The sequence below is a fragment of the Mustela lutreola genome, chromosome 8 (genome assembly GCF_030435805.1).
Source record: "Mustela lutreola isolate mMusLut2 chromosome 8, mMusLut2.pri, whole genome shotgun sequence".
Classification (NCBI taxonomy): domain Eukaryota; kingdom Metazoa; phylum Chordata; class Mammalia; order Carnivora; family Mustelidae; genus Mustela; species Mustela lutreola.
Genome location: NC_081297.1, coordinates 151,399,317 through 151,423,096, shown reverse-complemented (window position 1 = coordinate 151,423,096; position 23,780 = coordinate 151,399,317). Strand labels below are relative to the sequence as shown.

Genomic DNA, 23,780 nt, shown 5'->3' with positions numbered 1-23,780 from the left:
AGCTCTTGGACCCTGGGCACAGCAGAGATGGGCCTTCCTGGAAAGACTGAGGCTTGAACTCCAGCATTAGAGTTACCGGCTGGTGTTCCTTAACCTCCTCACATGCCAGTTCCCTAACCTCGGGAGGAGTGCTGGCCCCTGTGCTGGGGTGCCAGTGCGGGGGGCATTTAAAGCATGCAGCACAGGACTGAGCACCTAGAAGTGTCCGGTGAGGAGCCTGAGTTCCCCATTCATTGTTACCACTTTTTTTTTTTTTTTTAATTTTTAATTTTTTATAAACATATATTTTTATCCCCAGGGGTACAGGTCTGTGAATCACCAGGTTTACACATTGTTACCACTTTTAATCTGCCGCCCCCTCCACTGGACACAGACGTTGGGGCCGGGTTCGCTGCAGGTCCCCTCCCCACTGCACTTACTGCACAGCACGTCAGCCCCCGCTGAGCTCCCCTAAGCAGATTTGCCATGCCGAATTCTAACTTAGGGTGCAGACAAGTCACTTGGCTGGGATGAAACGGGAAATCGGTTCTGTCACCAGCCCAGGTAATCTGGTAACACCTGCCCAACAAACACAGCAAGCATTTCTCCAACATTTACTGTGTGCCAGCTTCAGGGTGCAGAGCCTGTGTCTACCAATTCCAGCAGCTGTTGCCTGTCCTGTGCCCATAGGACAGCCCACTGGGTCAGCCTCGGAGCAGCCTTGAAGGCAGGCACGAGACAGTCCTCAAGTTACTGATCAGGGCCCTGAAGTTTCAAGGACCAAATCGTGTGCCCATGGCCACAAGGGGGGAAAACCTTGGGAATCTGACACCTCGGCCAACATGTTGGTGACAAGCAGCAGGCCAGGGCCAGGAGACTGAAGATGAACCCCTCTCAGTCACTCATGGAGTCTGCACAGGAGGGTCCAGGAGAAAACCCACCAAGAGGCTCACATCCTACAGGGCAGACACTGAGATCTGCACCCGTGGCAGTCAGTTCCAGCATTGGGCTAGGTTGAGGGACAGGCCATCTGGGCAGAGTGAGGGCAGGTGCAAAACAGCAAATTCTGGTACACCTGGTAAGAGGGAAATGGAGACAGATGCCTCCCAGATGAAGCAGGAGAGACCTGGGGCCGGTCCACAGGGTCCCAAGGCAATGAAGAGCCCTGTGGGTCAACCAGAGGGACGGAGGGTGATGTCTACTCTGCAGAAAGCCCCCATTGGCCAGACCTGAGCAGTGGGCTGGCCTGATATCTTACCAGAAGACGGGTAAGGCAGCTGTGTGACCTTGGGCAAGTCATTTTACCTCTTTACCTGTTTCCTCATCTGTAATACAGAGGTATTAATAATATTACCTCAACAGGGTTACTGAAGTCTTAAATGAGCCAGTGTGCAGGAAACAGTGGTGTAGTAAGTGCTAAGTAAGCATTACTTGGGTGGTGAACAGATCATGGGTGTGGTGGGGCACACATAGGCAGATGGACGGACAAGTGGACGGGTCTGTAGGTGAACGGATGCACAGGTGGGCAGGGGAGGGTGCCTAGATGCGATGAGCAGTGGGTGAGGCTTGAGATGACCCGGTCTAGAGAGATGGCTAAGTGGGGATGTGAGAGCAGCATGGGGCATGATGAGGTCCCAAGGAGACAGGTGCAGAAGGCAAAGAAACTAAGGACACAGCTCTTCGAAGGACCCATGCTTAGTGGGGTGTGTTTTGGGGCAGGGGGGCATGAAAGACTGAACAGCCTGAAAACGGAGGGAAGAACCGAGAAACGTCCTAAAGCCCTGGGAAGGTGAGTGTCATGGAGGGAACAGAAAGACCAAATGCCGCTGAGGTTGGAGGGACTGGCCATGTGTTCACTGGAAGAATACCCTGGAAACCACTGGTGCCCGCTAGTGGGAGCGATTTCAGTTTTAGGTAGGGACAGAGCTAATCTGCACCAGGCTGAGAAGCAGGTTGGGGACAGGGGACAGCACACATAGGTGGCTTCTGGAGAAAACTGGCTGTGAAGGAGAAAAGAGATACAAGGCAATACCTAGGGCGAGGGGCAGGCAGGTTCAAAGGCAAGTCTAGGGTTAGAAACCTGACATATGTTCACGCTACAGAGGAAGCAACCAGGGTAGAAGACCCAGGGACAGGGATGCTGCTGTCAACGGAAGGCACAGGAAGGTGCCGCCACAGGACAAGAGGAGCAGAAGGGGTGTGCACACAGGACGGGGACGGTGGGTGGGGGCACACGGCGTGGGGAGAGGTGGATGGAGTAAGGAAGCCTCAAGGGTCTCTTTTGGCACAGTACATCTGAACACACCCCACGTGTGCCCACAAACAAGGAGATTCCTAGGCTGTGACTTGGGAGAGGCAGTTCTCAGAGGGAAACTGGAAACCCCAGTAGAAGGATTAGGGGAGACAGTGTCCTCCAGCCCCACATCCACCCCAGCCCCAGCCCCTTCCTTCCAGCCCCGTGCAGCCCCCAGCCCAGCCGTACCTACAGACTTGGTCCGTGGAATCCCCTTCCGCAGGGAGCCGGGCAGCTTTTCTGGGCCTGGGAGGCCCTGGCGCTCAAACAAAGACTGTGGGAGTTGGGGGGTTACACGGAGGCACGGGGGCTCCCAGTTATCCAGCCCCAGCCATCCTCCTCAGCCTGAGGTCAAACATCCCATGCACTAATTCCAGTGGGGCCAGCGCGGACGGGGCTTGACCTAAGACTCGGACCCAGGTCCTAAGGTCTCCAGGGAGCAGGGCACAGCCAGTGGGGCCCTGAGCATAGAGTATGGATAAGGTTGATGTGGATGAGGCTGGAGGAGTCGCCCAGAAGATGCCAAGTGAGAGCAGTGGCGGGGGGCACACTGCGTTGTACCCTTCACAAGGCCGGGGTGCTCTAGGTGGTCCTGGGTGTGACTATGCAGGAGATGCTGACCCACAGCCAGGGCAGTGAGCACCCAGCCTTGTGTTAACCTGTGGCCGTTCTAGGGGCTCAGATTTCCCCACGTGTGGGCAGAGAACCCTTCACCCCCACCCCGGAGAGGAGGGTTCAAATGATGGGCTTCCACCCCAGAAGCACACACACACCAGCGGGGGACAGGGAGCTCTGACCCCCATGCCCCCCAGTTGCTGGGGTGACTTACACTGATCTCGGCGGGGGTGATCCTCCGACTTGTGGGCCGCTGTTTGACGGTGGCGGCTCTGGAGTCGGCATCTGCGATGTCTGGCCTCAGCGCAGGCTCCGCGGCGGCTGCCAGGATCTCATCCAGTTTCTCTGCACAGCCAAGGGAGGCACTGTCTCAGCAACCCGGACCCTAACTGGCTCCTTCCCTGTGCAGCCCCACTGCTGAGTCCTCCCCAAAAGACTGGTCCACGCGGGGCCACTCAGGGAGCCCCTGGACCCCGCCCACCCCATGTCCCTTCCTCTAGACCTGAGACCGGGGAGACCGGGAGCCAAGCAACATGCATCCCATCTGAGTCCCGTGACGGCTCTGTCCTCAGCAGCTGGGCCGGGTCACCCCTCCAGTCCCCCTCCAGGAGAAGCCTGACTGACTACTGGGGAGAGGACCCGGGGGGGGACTGCACTCTTCAGAGCCTGGGGGTGTCCTGAATTCGTTTCTCTTCGCCCTCTCCCTTTTCTCCTCAGCACCTGGCGGTCCTCGTCTGTCGGGGCCACTGCACCAAGAAACAAGCTGTTCATGGGTTGCAGACCCAGGACAAACCCTGGTCTACACCCGGCGCCCACAGAAGATACAAGTAAGTCAAGAACAACTGAACAGGGGAGCCTTCTGAAAACAGAGCTGTCGGCCCCAGACTAGGGACCTAAAGTAAAATGGCCCTAATGCAGATGAGGGGACCAGAGACCCTTGCCCCCCGCCGCCCCGTCTCCCCCCAAGAGCAGCCCCGCCCTGGGGGAGAGACAGGAGGAAGGCGCTGGGAGGGACAGTGCTGAAGGGGCTCCCAGCAGCCGCGGAGGAAGATGAGGAGGCTGACAGAGAACAAGGCCCAGGAAGAGAGAGAGGCACCAGGAGGCCTCAGGCCGCGTTCAAACCCATCCCAAAGAAAGGCTGTGTTTGCTTATTTTTATTAAAGCTATTTCATGTTTTTACAAATGGTGTTTTTCCTTATCACCATGACTTGGAAACTGTGTTAGATACGTGTGTCTGAGAATGAGCAACCTGGATGCCTGGGGCGGGCACTCAGGCCAGCATGTGGGGTGCAGGAGGGGTAGGGGCCGGCTCCTGCCCACAGCAGCCCCACCACACCCCCATCATCACTCAAGCTCTGAATCCCCAAGGCCTTAGAGGTTCTGGCATGGCTAGAGGACTGCGCGTCTGGTCACACTCAGCCTCGCACAGAATGCCCCCATCAGAGGACACAGTCAGCCCCAACACCTCCTACTCAGCGGTCACCATGGGGAAAGAAGTCAGCTCCTCCCAGCTGGCTGGCCCCCAACCCAGACCAGACCCACACAGCGTACCCACTCTGTCCTGACTTAACCTCTCTGTGCCTCAGTTTCCTTATCTGATAAAGCAAGCGTGAAAATGGCCGCTGCTTCAGTGTCTGCTCTAAGAACTGGCATGGACGTGAGAAGTGTTACACCTCCACCTGGCTCGGGGTGAGCCCTGAAGACATGCTGCCCGCATCTCCCCAGAGAGCCTGTGGGCTCCCAGAATGTGCTGCGTGTCCAGCCTGGGCCCTGAGTAAATACAGGAGCTCAACAAAGGGGACAGCTCACCAGCAGAACCCTAACCCACCTACAGATCTAGCTCACAGGTCCTGTGCATGCCTCCCATCACCACCGAGAGGGCTCGAAAGAGGTCATCTTCTTTGTTTTCATAAGGAAGCAAGGAATTTCCCTTTGGAAGCTGAACCCACCATCACCACCCTTGGTTCAGTCCTCGGTGACTTCCGGTTAGGAGAGCTTCCCATGCCCCTTCTCTCATTCCTCCAAAACATACAGAGAAGATGCTGGTGCAGTCCTCATTCATTCTACCCAAGAAGAAACGGAAGCTCTGAGAGAGAACGCGCTCCAGGTCACAGATCAAGTGAGAGATCAGACTTCACCGTGGTATCCAGAAACCGCAGACATAAAGACACGAACGGAGAAGAAACATTTCCACAGGGCATGAGTTCACCTGAGCCGTGCTTTCTAGAGGCTGCATCTCTAGGTCCGGAAGGACGCAATCCCAGAAACCAAAGCAATGCGTACATGACGTTGGCAAAGCAAATGTTGTTGGAAAAGGTCGGGGGGCGGGGCGAGCGGGTGCTGAGGCCAGTCAAGAATTATTTCCAAAAGAGAAAAGAAGCAAGAATTCTGCAAACTACAAACTGGTGAGGTTGACAACAACATCCACCATTATTAGAAAATACAGTCTTCAATAAAGTATTTTAGATACTTAAAATGAAGGGGCGCCGGGGTGGCTCAGTGGTTAATCGTCTGCCTTCAGCTCAGGTCATGATCCCAGGATTCTGGGATTGAGCCCCACATCAGGTTCCCTGCTCAGAGGGAAGCCTGCTTCTCCCTCTCCTGCTCCCCTAGCTTGCATTCCCTCTCTCGCTGTGTGTGTGTCTCTCTCTCTGTCAAATAAATAAATAAAATTTAAAAATCTTTAAAAAAAAAAAAAAAAAAAGAAAAGAAAAAGAAAGAAAGAAAATGAAGCCCATGAAGAACCAGGTCTGAGGCCTTGGGAAATGCACCCTCCCCTTGGCCGCACATACACTGGCTCTCAAGATTCCATCCACAGTGGGGACACAGCTCAGAACCCAAGCAGGAAGGAGGGCCCCAGGGGCGATGACCTGCCCGTCACTTCCCCTCCAACTGGAAGAAGTATGCAGCCCACAGCCCAGCACCCTGAGAGCCCTGCTATTGAGCTAAGGGACAGAGCCAAAATATTCCAGAAATAGCTTGTATGTCTGCCTCATAGGGTGAAAAAAAGCGTTCCTCAAGGATACGTAGTTTCAACACCTGGAAAGACACTGGGGAAAGCACCCAACCTGGGACTGGGGCAAGGAGCAATGGGAGAGCCCCAAGGGCAAGACTGTAGGCCATGGTGGAGAGTCGGGGCCCAGACAGACGGGGCCAGCATGGCCCCGGCACAGGGAAGGCCCTGTGGATCCCAGAGTGAGGGGAGGGTGGGCCCCAGGCACACAGACCAAAGTGTGGGTACACCTGCCTGGGGCCACAAAGCCACCACAGGCGTCCATCTGGCGCTGACTCCTGTTTAGCCAAAAATGAGTCCCCTGTCCACTTAAGAGACTGAGGAGGCTTGCAGAGGCCAGGCCCTGAGATCTCGCCAGAGGCTGGACCTCAGGCTCTGACCGCACAGGGAGGCTGCATTCCTCACAGCAAGGCTGGACACACAGAACATACCAGAAGGAGCCTCAAAGGGTACAGGTGAGGCCTGAAGGGAGCAGCAGGGGGACATAGGGGCCAGAGGAGCTCCGATCTCTCTCCCCAGTGCTGCTCCGAAGGGCGATCATCAGCACTGGGCTTGACCCCACAACAGTTCAGCACAGAAAAGGGAACCACACACCAGGCGCAAGGAGCCCCCAGAAAACGGGCAGAAAGGAGCACCGTGGGCCAGAGCTGAGCACCTAGTCAGTGCTGCTGACCCCACTGGCCCACTCCTCACGCTCCCTAGGGAGACCCACAGCTGAGCACTCAGAACCCTTCTCCCAGCTAGCTCCGGGACACCGCACTATGGCCTCCCCTGGGAGGCCCTCCCAGCTCTGCCTCACCAGGCTGCCTCAGTGGCCTTCACACCCTACCCTGCCCCAACTCACCTGAGACCCCAAAGCCCACGGCTCTGCCTGCCAGGACACCCCCACACAGCCACACCCCTGGGAACTCCCCATCCATCCTTCCCCAGCTCCCTCTTCCAGGGAGAAGGCTCCAGGAAGAAGGCCAACAGGAAGGTACAGCCCAGGTTTCTAGACCACAGTGACTTGAAATGGAACCTCCTCACACATCAGCACCTCCCTAGACAGGGATCAGGTAAAGCTGGGGCCTGGGGACCGAGCAGAAGACTCACCCCCTTTCCTTCTCCGAATGGAGGCTTGCAATCAGAAACAGAGCAAAGGGGGTAAGAGGCAGGCTTCATCCCTCAGCATCCGGGCCCCCTTCCCACTCCCATGTCCCCGTCATCCCCACTTCCCACCCCCCCCAACAACCAGGACCCCCCAGACCTTCTACAACCCCTGGCCTACACCTCCCTATCAGCCCCAGAGTGGCGGATGTGCCCAAATGCCAAGGCGGTACATGGCCTGAAACTCACGGTGGAAACCACCCAAGCTGGCATGTGTACTTGCGCGCATGCGAACCCAGGCACATGCACACACACACACAACACACACACACACACACACACACATGTATAAAGGTGCTCATGCACACATAAACATGCTCACGGATCTGGACATGTCCACACAATCAACTGTTTGTTCAGAAAAAAGACACAACCGCCCCACCACCACCAAAAACAAGCTCAGAGGCTGCTAAGAGCTGCAGTGCTCAGTCTTGAGTGCCCCATGCATGGTGTTTCCACCAGACCATGGCCCATCAGGGCCACACATGGGCATGTCACCTGCCCTGACATTCTCATCACAAAAGAAAAAGGGACCCAAAAGTTCCAGACTTCTCATGGGAAAGCAGATCAACGGGAGGGACTCAGACCCTCCCAGGCCCTCCCCAGCCTGCGTCTCCACTGATCTCTGCAGCCCCAGCACATTTCTGGCTCAAGCAGACGAACACGTGATCGCAAGGAACCCCCATGCTGGAGGGCACTGGGTGTGTCCCACGCTTCCCCCTCTTCCCACCACCTGCCTCAGGAGGAGGGCTCCTCTCCCAACCTATTCCTCTCAGCCCTTCCGCCAGCCACCTCAGGGCCTCATCACCTCTGCTCACGGGATCCCCCACCAGGGCGCTCCTCACTGCCTCTCCCTCCTGCAGGACCTGGCTTCTCCCCAACACCCACGAGCAGCGAGCAACTGTCTGGGCGTGAGTCCCCACCCGTGCCACCTGCCTTTTCTGCGGCCTCACACTTGCCTTTCTTCCCACGTGTTCAGGTCATCTTCTCAAGAGACCACAGCACCCTAACGGGCTCTACCACTTCTCAGCACCACGGCCAAGATCCAGCGCATTCATGCTGTCGATAAACCCACAGGTCCAGTTTCTATCTGAGGAAAGTGCAACACCAGACCTGGGACGACCCTCAGATACCTGAGGAAACCCTGATGCCGGCCTGGCCCCCTCAACCCTAGAGAAGGTCAGCCACAGTCTGAATTCCCGGGACAGCTCCTCTGGAGGCAGCAGGGCTTCTCCTTCTCCGAATGGAGCTACACAGAGAGTCTGGGTCCAGCTTCAACAAGAGCAATGACCCCTCCTCACCCAGCGGTGTGGATGGAGCCTCTGTGCGAAGCTGTCCCTTTGTCCTCCCTCACACTCCGCCGTTCAGGTACGAACTGCTGGAAACCACGCTGCGCTGAGGCAGCAGCAGTGAGCCCCTCGAGAAGATGAGAGTGTACAGCACAGCCCTGCCGCCCAGCAGCAGGACAAGGCAGACCAGTGCACAGAGACCAGAGGCTCTCCTGCCACTGCTTTCTTCAGACAGAAGCATCCTAGGAAGCAGAAGGCAATTTGCTTCCACAGGGCTCAGTCCCCTGGCCCCTGGATGCCCACACCCCTCTTCATGCAGAACTAAGAGGATCCCTTCTGAACGTGTAGCTGAACATGGCTATGTGCCAGCCTCTGGAAGAAATGCCTTCCTGGGACCCACCCACCAGAGCCTTGGTCTGGTGTCTAGCCAGACCCAGCTGCCTACTGGTACTGGTTTATCCATCAGTCTGGGCCCTCAACCAGTGAGACTGGTCAGCTCCCCGTGATAAGTTTTGGACACTTGTGACCCTGGGGCCAGAAGTTTCCTGGTTTCTCTGCCTCAGTCTTCAATAAGCAGGTTTAGCTGAGTACAGAATTCTAGGGGGAAAAGCATTTTGGTTCAAGATTTTTAAGTTATTTTTCCATTGTCTTCTGGCATCTACTGCTGCTGCTGACAACTCTGGTGTTGTTCCTTTCTAAGTCATCCGGCTGCTTTGGTAGTTAAGATCTGTCTCTGTCTATGATGTCGTGGAGCTTTAGTGTGACAGGTCTAGACGCGGACTCGTCTTTATTTCCTCGTTTGGAACTTGCGCTTCTTCAAAATGGAACTGCATGTCCTTGTTCCATTTCAGAAAATTCTCAGCCTTTACTCTTCAAATATTGCCTCTTTCCAATCCTCTGGAACCCTCATCATACCAGATTTTCTCACTTGTCCTCCATCATCTCTCATATTCTCTTTGATAGTTCACCTCTCCCTGTCTTTCTGTGTGCATTTGGGGTAATTTCCTCAGAATTATCTTCTAATTCGCTGTTTCTCTCTTCAGCTAAATCTAGTGTACTGCTTATCCCACTCATGGATTTTTTTAATCTCAGTGACTATACATTTTCTTTCAGTAACAGCTCTTTAGGGATCCTTTTAAAACCTGCTTATTCCTTTTTTTTTTTTTTTTTTGGAGGAGTAGGGAATACGGTCCTTTATGGGCTGTCACAAAGAGCTACCCTTTATGAATTCTGTTACTTCTTTAAACTTCATATTTAAACACTTCATTTTGTGTCTTACTTATTATTCTTCTGTAATATCCAGTTCTTTTGATGCTAATGCCAGCCCCTGGACTTGGTTCTAATTTTCCCACTTCTCATGGGTCCACAGCCCCATCTCTCAGCTTTGTGGAAGCACAAGAGCCCCAAGCTCTGCCCTTGGGGTCTACATACTGTCCCCAGCCCTCTTGGACTATGGAAGTATGAGCGGCTTCCTCTCACTTTCTTCACGGATTCCTCTATTTCTTGAGACCCGGGAAATTCCTCCTCCTTTGTTTTGAGTTGGCTATCTATTTTTGACTTTTACTTTATTCAAAGTATTTATGGGGAAGCAAAGTATGACCACATCAGCCTGGTCTATCTTGGTGACTGTCCTCCTCCTACAATGCAGACAAGAGTACCTGCGTGGAAGGAGGGTGGCTCAACGTGTGGCCAGGACGAGGTCAAGGATCACTCTATTAGTAAGGTCAGCAATAATGTGGGGGGGCAGGTAAGTGTTCTTTCTATGGCTGGGGAAGAACAAAGCCTGAAGCCAGGGTTGAGGGTCAGTCTAGAACCAGGACCAGGGCCTTTCCTGCGGCCAGGATGAGGTCAGAAGCCAGCCTAGGACCAGAGTTGGCATTCCTTCCACAGCTAGAGTCCTAGTCAAGTCTGGGACTAGAACTGGGTTCAAATTACAGGAAGACAGAGCAATCCTGCATATCAGGACATGCCTACGATGGGGCTATTAAGGGTCACATGGAATGAGACAGGCCCACAATGAGGCTATTGGGGGTCATTCTGGGATCATGCTCGATCAAAGCCCTGACACACTCTTCTTCGCCTCCTGTAGCTCACGAGAGCCTACCCCACCCTCACACTGGTGATGTTCGCATGGCCCTGTCAGGTCAGCGGTTCACTGTAACCCCTGCTTAACTCACAAGTGAACAGGGACTAAGCAGGCAGCAAGAAGCAAAAGGCCACACAGCTGGTGCCAGCAGAGCCCAGAGGGAGCCCAGGTCCCCTCACTCCTGCTCTTCCCACCCCTAGAGGAAGTGAAGCGGTCGAGCCCGGCCGGAGGCAGCAGGAGTACATGCACACAGACCCACTGGAAGGCCAGGTCCTGCTCCCTGACCATCTGTCCCAGTCAGCTCCCCGTCAGCCTCCAGCCCTCGTGCCAGCCACGTGGCATCCCCCTGCCCAGCGCTTCAGCACCCACTCCCTTCCCTCTGACCGTCCCAAGTGTGTCGGTCTGTCCTTCCTCCCCTCTGTCCCTGCCCAGCTCTGGCCCCAGCTCACACTGCCTGGCTTCCCACTGGGGCTGTCTGCCCGCTGTCCTCCCCCGCTGCTCACCCAGTTCCTCGAGCTCGGCCGTCATGGACTTGGAGCGCAGGGTCAGCGTGGTGCTGGGGGCCCTCTTGGGGGGCGGTGGGGCTGCAAAGAAGAGGGAGGCCTTGGCCCTCCTGTCCAGCGGCAGGCAGCGCGGGGTGGCCAGGTGCAGGTGCCACTTGCGCTCCACCGCCTGGATCTCCTCGTACTCCCGGGACGACGAGTCGCACTGTGCCAGGATCTTGTTCAGGCTGCGGCTGGATGCAAACTTCTTCATGGCGCTGGGAGCTTAGGGGGTGCTGAGGGCCCGGCGGGGGCCAGGGGAGCTGGGGCCTCGGGAGCCAGGTGGTCAAGCGCCCCAGCAGGGGTCACGGCGCCGGCCAGCTCCTGCCTGGATGCCCACCCTGGAGGCTCCGAGGGCCAAGCCAGGGGGCACGGGAGCCATGAGGTGGGGGCTGGGAGGGGTCTCCCGGCAGGCTGGGCTCCTGCAGCTCCAGGGCTCCCCCCAGGCCCTGGAGGCCACTGCCCCTCGGGGGACCAGGCTGTGGTCAGCCGAACCGGGACCTGGGCTGGGCTGGCCCAAGCTGGCAAAGCCTCCTGGGCCCAGGCTGTGCCGCGACGTCGCGGGGAGAAGACGCTTTTCCTCTTCCCGCAGGTGCCGCCTCCCCCTTCCCTCCGACAATAAGCGGCAGCAGCGTCAACCTCACAGTTGCTATGGCAACCCCGGCCTCCAGGCAGCTGCTGGCAGAGTCGGGAAGGAGGGTTCTTCCACGCCAGGGGCTGGGGGGACGCCGGGAAGGAGGGGGTGGGGATCTGAGGGGGGGTGACCTGGGGTCAGGGGTCAGAGGCTGGGGGGCCAGGGTTGGCAGTCTGACATCGGGGGCTGGGAAGGCACCCCGGGCCCTGAACTGAACGTTGGACACTTCACCTACGTTTAGGCATCTGACGTCAACAGTCTGGGGTCAGGGGGTGGAGAGAGGAACCGGGGCCTGGGGTCAAAGGTCTCAGGTCTGAAGCCCGGCCCCTCACCTCTGCGCCGAGCCCCGTCTTCTTCCGGCTTCCTTGTCACAGACACAACCTTCATGACGAGGCGGTTCCCGCCCTGGCGGATCAGGGCCACCACCTGCTTGTGCCCGACCTTCACCACGTTCACCCCGTTCACCTGGGACAGACAGGCGGGTGGGGGGGCGTTCCCCGTGGGTCCTCCCGGGGACTCGAGGTCAGCGCCCCGCCTGGCCCCACAGGTAAGGCCCAGCCTCACCTCGATGAGGAAGTCTCCAGTGCGCAGCCCGGCCCTCCAGGCCACACCCTCCACATCCACCGACTCGAGGTACTGGAGCGCAGGGAAGGCCGGCGTGGGCGTGAACTCCTCGATGGGGGTCTCCGCTGCGGGGGGAGGCAGTTAGGAAGGTGCCTCACCGGCACGGTCCCGGCAGAAGCAGCTGGCACGTGGCAGCCTCCCACAAGGGGTCCAACACGCTGAGCCAAAGACGACTGAGGCAGGGTGCCCAGGGGCTGCCCAGGGTGGAGACCCGCCCTCCGCCCCACCAGAGAGGACTCCCGGTCCAACAGACACGCTCCAGCAGAGATCTCGGAAATCAACAGGGCGAAGAGGAGAGGCTACTGCCTCGGACTGGGACGTTCCAAACCAAGGACAGTCAGAGCAGGGGAGCAAGACAGGGTGGGGCCAGAAGGAGAGAGGGTCAGGGGCAAGACAGGGGCATAGGGGCCAAAGGAGCAGGGAGAGAGAAAGTGGGGGAGGCAGGGGCAAAGGATGGGGCAGGGGTGAGGGAGAACAGCGAAGCTGTGGGGCAGGGGGGAGGCAGGAAGAGCAGCGAGGAGGAACAGAGATAAGAAACACCTCGAGCAGGGTGCCACCCCTGCCGGCCTGACACCCCGGCCCCACACGCTGGCTCGCAGTGCCGCCCACCCCCCATTACCTTTCGCTCCCCGGAGCACAAAACCAAAGCCCTCGTGGTCCCGTTTCTGAAGGACGGCCACCTTGTCGTCAATGACATAGTCACTGGAGGAGGAAAGGGCGGCGGTGAAGAGAGCCCCGCCGGAGAGCACAGCCAGCGAGCGGACCCCAGATGTGCCCCAGACAGGACCCGACAGGCACAGCCCACCCTGGGAAGGTGTCCCCGCACAGACGCAGGGAGGCAGAAGGCAGAGGTAGGCTGGGGATCACCTCCCCTCCTCTGCCCTCTTCGCCCCCAGGCCTCCGCGACCAGCTTTCGTCCTCCCTCGGTGTTGGACGTCCTACCCGCATGCAGGCCTGCCCCTGCCCGCCCGCCCCGCCCCCTCCGCCTGTACCTGTGCGAAGTGAGACTGTCATAGGAGCCCACTGTGTAGTGACGGAAAAGGCGCTTGGTCCGGTCCTCCCGGGTTTCTGAGGGAAGTGTCAGCAGATGGAGAGCCACGTCCTCCAGCTGACCTGCACTGCCCCTCAGCCGTGCGGGTCACCAGCCTCTGCCCGCACACACACCTCCCCCGTGGAAGTGGGGGGCCCCAGGGCCCTAAGGTGAGAAGGCTGAGGGGACCATGTTGGAAACCCTGGCCTTGGGGGGTCAGGGTCCATAAAGGGGAGAAGCTTCAGCTCATCTCTCTCCTGAGGGGTTGCACACAGCAAACAGGGCAAGGCCAGGGCCACCTTCAGAAAAAGCTGGGGAGCCCCAAGGCTGAGAGCAAAGAAGGCGTGTCCCTGTGTAGGCATATGTGTGTGACCTGGAGTCATATGTAAGTGCTGTGTTCCTACAGGCGTGTTGCGCTGTAGGCGATCCACACTGGCAGGAGGGGTCACCAGGTCCTCACTGAAAGCCTCACAAGAGCCCCCAGACGCTCAGCTTCCCAGGGCCCCTTCCTCCAGAGCCTACCTCTGAGTGGGCAGGAGGTCCCTGGGGGACTGGGGCCCTTTCCTGATGTCACTGCACCCCACAGAGTCTTGTCGCCACCTGTACTGTCGACCTCAAAGTCCATCACAGCCGTCACAGGGCTGGCCAGCTGTCCCCCTGCTGCCCCACCATGGCCTTACCGATCTCCTGCATGCCGGCAGGTTCCAGCCCACACCTGCAACCACTCCGCTGCTCCGGGCTTTCTTGTCCAGCTTCCTGGAAGTAAGACCCTCCTGCACCTCACCCCCACTCCTGCCCCCACAGCTTCCAGCTCTCCAGGACCCCCAAGGACCCCAAGACAGCTCTGCTACACCTCACATCTCAGCCACAGCTCCTCTGTCATGCCCTATCGTCCAGCATTCATTCATTCATTCATTCATTCAACAAGTATTTAGGGAGCACCTACTGTATACCAAGCACTATTCATCTTGGACTCTGAGGAAATAGCACAGAGCAGGACAAAGGCCCCACGCCCCGGAGTTTACCATCTACTTGAAGAAAGAGAACAGAAAGGCGGGAAACGGTATGTGTGTGACAGGTCAGATGATGGCCGATGTTAGGAGAGAAGCAAGCAGGACAGGGCACAGAGAAAGTTCGCGGTCCCAGGGTGGTCACGTGAAGGCTCATCAGGAAGGGACAGTTGAGGAGAGGCCCAGAACATCAGGGAGCAGTCCGAGGGCTCTGGGTGAAGGGCTTCCTGGCAACAGGGGCCCACAGGGCAAAGCCCATATGGCAGGACTGGCTTGGGACCCTCAAGGGACAGCAAGCAGCTTGTACAGCTGGGCAGGGGGAGGAAGGGCGAGGAAATTAGATCAGAGACAGAAGCCACAGCTGACTGGGAGCTCCTCCTGGGTAAGGACCACATCTCGTGCATTTCTACGATCCCAGCACCTCGTACAGTGCCTGACACATAACAGACCCTCTAAATGCCGACTGGAAGGATAGACGGGTGGAGGACAGATGGACAGACAGAACAAGATACAGACAGAAAAACAGATCTGATCAAAGGTAAATGGATGTAGACGTGGCTGGAGGGAAAGAGAACAGGCTGGAAGGGCGGGCATGGATCGAAGGGCAGCAGATGGGTAAACGGGGGGTGGGGGGGGGGGTGGGGGGGGGGTGGGACAGCCGGACCGGGAGACGGAGGGACGCACTGATCAGTCCAGGGATAAATGGGTGGGCAGACGGACACACGGAGAGAAGGGTGGGCTGGCTGGGTCGGCAGGACGGCGGAGGAATGGCAGTGAGTCAAGGGACAGACGGACACAAGAGTAGATGGAGCGGCGGCCGGACGGAAGAAGGGAAGGACCCCTGTGAGCACCAGAAGACACCGCTGTCGGCAGAAGTGCTGGTCTCACGTTCAGGGTCCTGCCACTAACACGATTCTCGGTAAGTCGACAGACCCCTTCGAGCCTCTCCTTGGCGGAAAATTCTACCTGGAGGGTCGTCTAGGTTCCGATGGCCTTTATCACCCGAAGCCTCCCTGCAGCTCCCCTGCTCCCGTCTCTCCTCTTCCCACACAGCGCCTGTCACGCACCTGCACCCACCATCCTGCCGCTCCCAAGGCCAGAGCAGGCCAGGCCTCGTCATCGCTGGGGGGTGGGGGGGAACACACCCGACCCCTTGTTGCCTCTGTCACGCCCTTCTCCAAACTAACCCCACTTCTAAATGTTCACAGCGCCTGCCTGCAGAAGGACCCCCTCAAACCACAGTTCATTAGCCTCCAGGTTTTAGATTTTGTCAAATTATATTTATTACATAACACAAATTCATTTTCCAGTTTTATTAATCAGACACACAGAAGCCAGCTGAAGTGAAAACACACAGCATGACCCCCCAAGAACAGCAAAGAGAGGGAGCGAGGAAAGGAGGGGAGGAGGGGAGGAGGAAGGGGCGAGGGGAGGGGGGACCTGGCCAGAGCCTTCCGGGTGCCCTACATACCCCTCCGTGCACATAGGACTTCCCTCACTTCTCGGCGTTCTGCCTGCAGCTGCTCCTTTCACCCGTCCTGCTCCAGCCAGCGCCCTGGGAGGGGCACTGTCTTGTGACCCTGGGCATCAGCCGGGCCCGTGCATGCTGGCACAGTGTCCCCTTTTTGGCCTCTAAGTCCCTCTCTGTCCCCACTCCAGTCTCAGAGGCAGATCTTTCTCTGGATCTGGGCCTGTTGGAAGCGGGCTCCCATTCCTGGGCTGCCCTCTGGCCTCTGGCAGAACTCAGCCCCTGGGTCCCAGACTAGACACGACACGCCCAGAGCGGCTGGTGGCTAGGACTCGGGCTGAGGACAGCGATCACTCCTACCCCTTGCAGCAGGCAGGCCCCTCAGGCCGCGTGCCCTCTCCCCACCCAGGAAAGGGCTCCATGGGCCAGGTACCATCTGACACTCTTTCAGCAGACACACAGCAGAGCCACCCTGGTCTAGCAGCCCTGCCCTCGCCCCGAGGCCTGCAGCTCCCTCTTCAGGTGACCCCTCGCAGTCTCCCATGCCCAGAGCCCCAGCCCCGCCATGCCAGCCTCACTCTGCCTGGCCTGAGCTCTGGGGGGGTGGGGGTGGACAGCCGGACCGGGTCCACCTCCTCACTCTGTCTGGCCTGGGCCTTGGCCCCAAACCTAAATGGCCTGCACCATCAAGAATGCACCCCAGTCTCCTGCAGCCCTGCCATAAACTCTTCCACCTGGGCCCACGGCCCCCTGACCAGCCTCACGCCCCCCACCCCACCCCGCCACTGCTCCATGCACACCCGAGCTCCACCCACCCAGAGCCCCTGTGGCACAGCAGCTCCAGCACAGACCCTACGGGCCCTGCCCACAGCACACACCAGACTCTGCCTTCCTAGAAAGGAACTAGGAACCACACACCTCCCAGACCTGTGCGACAAGTCGGAGAATTCTCTTATGTAAAAGTGCTAAACATACACCGGACATCCTGACACGGCTAGGAGTATGCCAGATCCCAGCTAGATCCCAGCATGCCAGATCCCAGCACATGCAGATCTGGAACACCAGGCTGTGCCCCAGCAGACAGGCTCTGCCCCTGGCCCCAGCAGCTGACCACCTAGCGGCCTTCCAGCGGTCCTGCAAGGCTGCTCTCTGATTCCTCCTGGCCAACCCCAGGGGGCTTCTGTGTGCTCCCCCCACCCCGAGGGTACAGGAACACTCCAACATACCAGCTGTCACTGCTGTGCACACCTGCCCCTCTCTAAGCAGACAGCTGGCCTCCGTGACCCCGCTCCTAACACAATGCCCAGTGTACATCGAACACATTATCGAGATTTGCTGCTCTCAAATCCCAGCTTCAAACTTAGCTTCTGGAGCCACACAGTTCTCACACCAGAGACCTTACTGCCCTCCCACGGGGCAGCACAGGGCCCAGTCCCGATTCAACGAATTCAGAGGCCCCTTCTTCCCCACCTCCATGAAGTTGGTACCAGGACCCAGACCTATTAAATCATTCCGCACCTGGACACACTGCCTACCTACCCTCCAGAGGCAGAAAACAGGGGGTGGGTGTCCCTTCCGTGCTCCCCGCCACCAGGAGAGCCGTCGGGGCAAGACAGAGAAAGGTCAAGTAAGGAGGAGGGGCACCTGCTCGGGAGGTCAGCAGCCACTCCTGCTTCGCCAGGCCATGGCCACATTCCACATAGAGCAGAGGTCCAGGATACACAGGGCTTGGCTCCTCTTGGGAAACCCTCAACCAACAGCCCTGGGCCTAAGCCCTCCATGTGCAGAGGGAGGGATGTGAGCACCCTCGGTCTAGACACGCCACAGCTAACTACCACCGGTCACCACTCAGGCGGGGGCTCCCTGTGTGACACCAGACCTCCAAGGCAGACAGAACACTCATGGGTCTGGGGCCCTCCTAGGAGCCCTGAGTACTCACTGCAGACACACAGCCAGACCTGGCCTGGGAGCTCTGAAAAGGGCAGCCACTACTCACTACTGGCAGGACCATCTCGGATCCCAGCACGCAGAAGGCTCCTTTCTGGAGGCCCAGGCAGTCGGCAAGGTCTGACTACAGTTGCTCCCCAGCCTTAGAGCAACTTCGCCCTTACATCCTCCCTCCAGAAGGCTGCAGCCGTGCCCCACCTGCTGCCCTCAAACCATCCCGGCCCCAAGGCACCCACAGCAGCCCCTCCGGGCCCCGCTGGCCTCACTTCCTCTTGGTTGGCCCAGGCCTCCCTGCACTGCCCACTTGGACAATCTGTCCACTTTGGAATGATGCCTCTTTTCTCATCCTGACCTCTTTACTCGTCTGCCAGCCACAAAGGCATCTCGCACTCCAAACACCCAGGATTTCTGTGAGGACTATGCTGGGGGGAGGGGTGGATTATGGTCACAGGGAGTCACGTGTGGGGTCACAGAGAGAGGCACCTTGATACCGTGTGTCCCGTGAGCGGGTCCCATGTATCTCTATGGCTGTGAAACACCCACGTGCACCCACAAGTACGCACGCGGTGTGCACGCTGTGTCTGTCGTGTACATGAGTTTGTGTCCACTTTGAACGTGTCTTTGAGTTTACTCTAGGCTTTCCTCTGTGAATATCCATGTATTTAGCTCTGAGCAAGACCAAAGGGGAGCAGAGGGCAGTGCCCCTCGGAGCTGCTCAGGGGCGTGGGGTCACTCACCGTGCCGCGTGTCATACTGTCTCATCTGGACCTCCTCCACGCAGTCGGCCGGGAACCAGCCCGTGCGGCCTTTCACGGTCCCCTCCCAGAAACCGCCCTCCCCAATGCTGAGCACTGGAGGGACAGAAGCCAGACAGCTGTCAGGGCACTGCAGGACACCCAGGGATCACCCCACCCACCACCGCAGGCTCGGGGTCTGCCCACCGCCCCCCTCCCAACTCCTTCTCGTCCCTTCTCTTCCTTCATTCTCCTGGCTTTTCCCTGGGAAGATTCTGGGATCCACACAGCAGACAGAAACGAACAGATGGACACAGCACCGGAGAGGCATGTGGAGGACAGAGACACACACAGACGAACACACTCGAGGGGGACATCAGGCAGGGGCAGGGCCACAAGCTCCTCGCAGTTGGCTCCTCTCTTCCCACCTCTTGAAGCAACCCCATCCTTGCTCTGTCGCCCACCCCAGGGGTCACTGCCAAAAGCTCAGGGTCATTGTGCGGTGGCCAAGAGGTTAGGCCACACGACAGCCCAAAGGAGGGTTGACCTCACAGCTGTCTCCTTCTCAGGATCCCATGGACGTAGGGCACCCATGAGGATAGGACCCCCAAAATGACAGAGGCCCTATCATGAGAGGAGCTTGTCACGGCACAGGAACTGCCCAGAACACAGAAAGCGTCAGTGACAGAAACCTTCATAATACACAGGCACTCACATAATTGTCACAGATATCCCCCACATTGGGACAGGGTCCCCACATATCACAAGGATTTCCAATGAATAAGTCCCAGAAGTGACACGGGAATCCCATAATTGGAGGAAGGTCCCCGATGGGATAGGGTCCTTCAAATCCACAGAACCCCAATGACACCAACCTCCATCGTGACACAAAAACACCCCCATGATGAGAAGCACCTCTGTGGTGACAACAGGGAACCCACAGTGGCAGAGGACTGAGAGTGACCCACATGACAGGACCCCCGTAAAGAAAGATACCCCTCCCTGACACAGAGCCCTTCACGGTGACACAAGGAATCCCCCAGTGGCAGATGCATCCCATAATGACCACAGCGGCTCAGAGTTCCAGAGATGCCCCCAACAACAGAGACCCCGAAAATGGCATCGGCCCTTCCACGATCGCGGAGGACCCCCATCGTGTTCCCGGGAGGGGTGCCCCCCCCCCGCCGCGCGCCCCGCGACCCCGCCCCCCGCGCCCCCCTCACCCTTCACGGCCTCGCCGCGGTGCAGCGGGATCTCGCCCTCGCCCTGCGGGCTGTGCGCCTTCACGGCGATGAACTTGCGGCCGGGGACGGCGCTGTAAAGTTTCCGCTTCGGGCCCCGGGGCGGCGGCGCGGGGGGCGCGGGGGGCGCCGGGCCGGGGCCGGGCGCGGGGCCGGGGCCGCCGGGGCCGCCGGGCCCGCTCGGGCTGTAGACGAACACGTAGGTGACGGACGCGATGCCGGGGGGCAGCGGGCACGCGAAGCCGGCGCCCGGGGCCTCCATGGCGCGCGGCCCGGCCCCGCCGCCGGCCTCACCGCAGCCGCCGCCGCAGCGCCCGCCGCCCGCCGCCCGCCGCCGCCGCCGCCCGCCCGCCCGCCGGGGGCCCGGCCCGGGGCCGCTCCATGGGCCGCGCCGCCGCGCCCGGCCCGCTCCCGCCAGCGCACAAGCCGCGCCCGCTCAGGGCTCCGGGGCCGCGGGGCTGCGCTCCCGGGCGCGCCGGGCTCGCTCCATGCCGCGGCCGCTCCGCGCGCCCCGCCTCCTCGGCGGCCGGGCTCCTCCCTCTGCGGGCGGCGGCGGCGGCCGGCCCCCCTCCCTCTCCGCCAGCGGCCACCTCACCGCGGCCCCACGGCGGGAGAGGCCACGGGCGAGGGGCGCCGCAGCGCACGGAGGGCGGAGGAGAGGTCGGACTGCGGCGCGCGCGGAACGCGGTCGGCAGAGCCCGGCGGCGGCGGCGGCGGCGGCGGGGGAGGGGTGTGGGGGGGCGGCTCCGCGGCCGGGAGGGGCTCCCCCAGCGGTCCGCCCCCACGTCCCCGCTCAGGCCTCGGCCTTCTCGCCACCTGGCCGCTGCCACGGGCTGGGCGCCCAAATCCTCCTCCAGACCTGGGTCTTCTCCTCGACACCTGTCCCTGATGCCCCTGCTGACCACTCCGTGCTGACCACCTTCCCTGGCCGGCTCCGCGGACCTGGGCACCGAGGCTGAGGCGCGAAGTCCTCCACCTTCGCGCTGCTCGGAAGCCTGCACTGGCTCCCCAGTACCTGGGCAGTCCAGGTCCACATCCTCGGGCAACAGCCGGGCTCTCTGGGAGGTGAGAACTAGCTACTCTCCAGGCACAAGGTCGGGCATCTTCCTTCTGCTCCTCTGGGCTATTCGTGACGCCGTCCCGGACACTCCCACTACCCTAACCCTACTCATCCGTCCAGTTCAGTTATTCCTCTAAGCTACAACCCCATTTTTCTCTGCCCTGCTCTGTGATGCTGGGGGCACCCCCCCCCCACCGGCCACACTCTGCGGGGCGCTGGGGGCTCCGTGGGCTCCGTGCCAGGCTCTGCCGACAGGGGGCGCTGGGTGGGGGGGGTGGGGAGACTGCCTCCCTCCAACATTGCCCAACCCCCACCGCCACCCCCCCAGCTCAAATGCCACCCTCTCTCCTTTAACCAAAGGGGATCTCCTTCCCTGAGGTCTTCTCCCTCCACGGTGCACCAAACTTCCTCAGTCCCCTCCTGGCCACTCACCAGGAGCTCCCCTTACCTGAATCACTGCCCATCTAACTGCTTCTTAGTCCTGGGCCCCAGCTGTCAGTGTCCTTCTGAGACCTTTAGGACCCCCTGCTATTAGCTCCCCCCACATCTGGCACTCTAGGCACCCACTAAATGTTTGTAGAAAAACAGTAATAACCCTGCCGTCCCACACAGAGCAGGTCTTGGCTCTACGTTTGCCGAGAGGATGAATGAACATACAACAAATACATGAAGGGCATCTACAGGTTTCTGTTTCTGCAAAACTGAAACATCCCAAAGTTTGTTCTTTTAGTCACTGGGCTGTCCTACCCTTAAGAAATCCATGGGACATGCAAAAGCTTCAAGGGAGAACTGAGGTGATTTGGAGCAGGACAGACAGCGTTGGAGTCTGGGCAGAGACACGAAGAGAGAGGAGACATCACAGATTACAGCTGCACAAGCAGGGACAAAGGCAAAGGGAGAAATTGCTTTCATAAGTTCCTGCTGCACCCAAGCCCTCTGCTGAACACTCAGGCTTAGAAAATTGGGGAACGAGGTCTGCCTGGGGCCCATTTATGCCGCTTCCTAGCTCTGTGACTTCAGACACGTCACTGCCCCCATCAGAACATCAGGACCCTCACCCGCAGAACAGTGCTAAGAAAGCACAGCCTCACGCATGGCCAAAGTGAAGGGAACCGACCCACGGGTGCTGCTCGCCCAGCTGTCGTTGTGAAAACAAAATGCTGTTTGTGTAACTCATCCAACAATGTCTCCTGAGCACCTCTGTGTGACTGGCTTTGGGAAAGCGGCAGGAAGACAGCTCCTGCCCTCCAAGTGCCAGGAGGAAAGATGCCTCAACCAGCAGCAGCTGGACTGTGCGGTGGGCCAGGGGATCCCCATAGGAACCCCTCACCTTCCCAGGTTCTGGAAGGTTTCCCGAAGGAAACAGCTCTGTGGAATTACTCCTCCCTTGCTGATGAGACCCAGGCACAGAGTGGTTAGCCCACTCATTCAAGGCCACGGTCAGCAGACACCAGGTCTGTCTGCACTGGACCCCGACCATCTGCCTGCAGAGCCAGTGCCCACCCGCCTACTCCCCACTGTCCAGCCCACCGAGGCCAGTGGGGCCTCAGCCCAGGCTTCTTCCTCTAAGTTCTGGGGATGGCAAGTCCCTCCTGTGTCCCTGGTTCTCAGGGTCCTAGCACTAACAGTAAGGGGTAAAGAGTAGAAGCAGAGAGTCTTGGGGTTCTACAGGGCTGGAGAAGGCGGGAGGGGAGGGGAAGACGAAGACTCCCTCCTGGAGACAGGGCTAGGGGTCACCTATAGGTTTCAAGCCCTTATAGAGATGAAGCTGCAGTCCCTAACCCTTACCACACACCACCCAGCCCTGCCTATCTCAGCCTTTATCCTCCTCCTAGCACTGCAGGAACCTCTGGGAAGCACAGAGTTGGCCAAGCCCTCTCCTTCCACATCTTCCCTGAGTTCCCCCCAGGACAAACCCAGCTCCAGCCAGATTAGCATAGGGGAGCCTGCTCTAGCCCACAGGGCCTCACTCTCTTCCCTCTCCTATCCAGGGAGGCCTGTTTGGGGGGCCTGGGAGTCGTCCACCCCAAGCCTCAGCCCATCACTGCAGGCATGCCAGGCACCACTAGGTCTCTCTCCCTGCCTCTCCATGCTGGCTCCTCCTGCTTGGGTCCAAACACCCCGTCCACCCAGACCCTGCCAGGGCCTCCCAGACCCCTCCTACCTGATCTTGCTCTGGCTGCCCCTGCCTGCTGTGGGGCCACCGATGTCATTCTCTTGGTCACCATCCCGATCTCGGTCTTTCTCCTCTTGCAGCCGCTGGAGCAGCAGCTGGTGGGGGAGGCTGCGCAGCGAGGGTCCTGGCGAAGCTGCTGGTTGCACCTCACCCTTCAGGTTGATGTCACTGGCTGAGCGCTGCAGGGGCCGAGGGGAGGCCAGGCCACTGGGGCCAGCCAGCCGCCGTCGCTTTGCATAACTGGGGGTTTCCCTGAATGGTACTGGGATGGGAGTGGGGAGTACAGATGAGACTCTGGGCAGCCGGATAGGGTGACCAACTTACCCTGGTTTGCTTTCCAGATTTGAAAACTAAAATCCTACATCCCAGGAACTGTCTCAGTCCTGGGCAACCAGGACAGTTGGCCAGCCTATGACTGAAGCTCCCATGGAGGGGGTCACATCCCAAACTGCCTCTAACTCTAGTTTCAGGGGTAGAAGCCCGCTCCTCCGGTCAGCCAAGTAAGGTCTTGGGCATGCTCAGATCTGCTCTTGGAACTGCCCATGTCATAGGCTTTAGCAGAGGCAGAACAGGCAACACATGATGAATCTAACCAGGCTACTGCCGCACTGGACCATCGAGAGCTAATGATAATGAGGGATAATGAGGGAAACCATAAAAGTTTGCCAGGGTTTGGCAAACTTCTGTAAAGGATCAGATAGCAACTATTTCAGACTTTGCAAGCCATATAGCCTCTGTCCTAAGGACTCAACACTGCCACTACAGCACGAAAGCAGCCACAGGCAATGTGCAAGCAAATGGGTGTGGCTGAGTGCCAGTAAAACTTTATTTAAAAAGCAGATGATGATTTAAAAAACATGACCCAACTATACGCTATTTACAAAAGAATCACT

The 23,780-nt window shown here is 58.9% G+C and overlaps 1 protein-coding gene across 4 annotated transcripts in view; it reads right to left on the bottom strand.

The window, feature by feature from the left end:
• Positions 1-23,780, bottom strand: part of SHANK3 (SH3 and multiple ankyrin repeat domains 3) — a 51,528-nt gene that overhangs the window by 14,428 nt on the left and 13,320 nt on the right. For 3 of the 4 annotated variants that reach the window (XM_059187420.1, XM_059187423.1, XM_059187422.1), the window contains exons 11-21: positions 22,876-23,149; positions 19,634-19,836; positions 18,414-18,527; positions 13,214-13,289; positions 12,841-12,923; positions 12,162-12,286; positions 11,930-12,062; positions 10,925-11,005; positions 6,993-7,016; positions 3,102-3,232; positions 2,462-2,546 (exon numbers count right to left, since the gene is read on the bottom strand). In XM_059187420.1, the coding sequence (XP_059043403.1) occupies positions 2,462-2,546; positions 3,102-3,232; positions 6,993-7,016; positions 10,925-11,005; positions 11,930-12,062; positions 12,162-12,286; positions 12,841-12,923; positions 13,214-13,289; positions 18,414-18,527; positions 19,634-19,836; positions 22,876-23,149 (1,329 nt within the window). The remainder of the gene's footprint in view (positions 1-2,461; positions 2,547-3,101; positions 3,233-6,992; positions 7,017-10,924; positions 11,006-11,929; positions 12,063-12,161; positions 12,287-12,840; positions 12,924-13,213; positions 13,290-18,413; positions 18,528-19,633; positions 19,837-22,875; positions 23,150-23,780) is intronic. The other variant, XM_059187421.1, reaches the window with a different exon arrangement.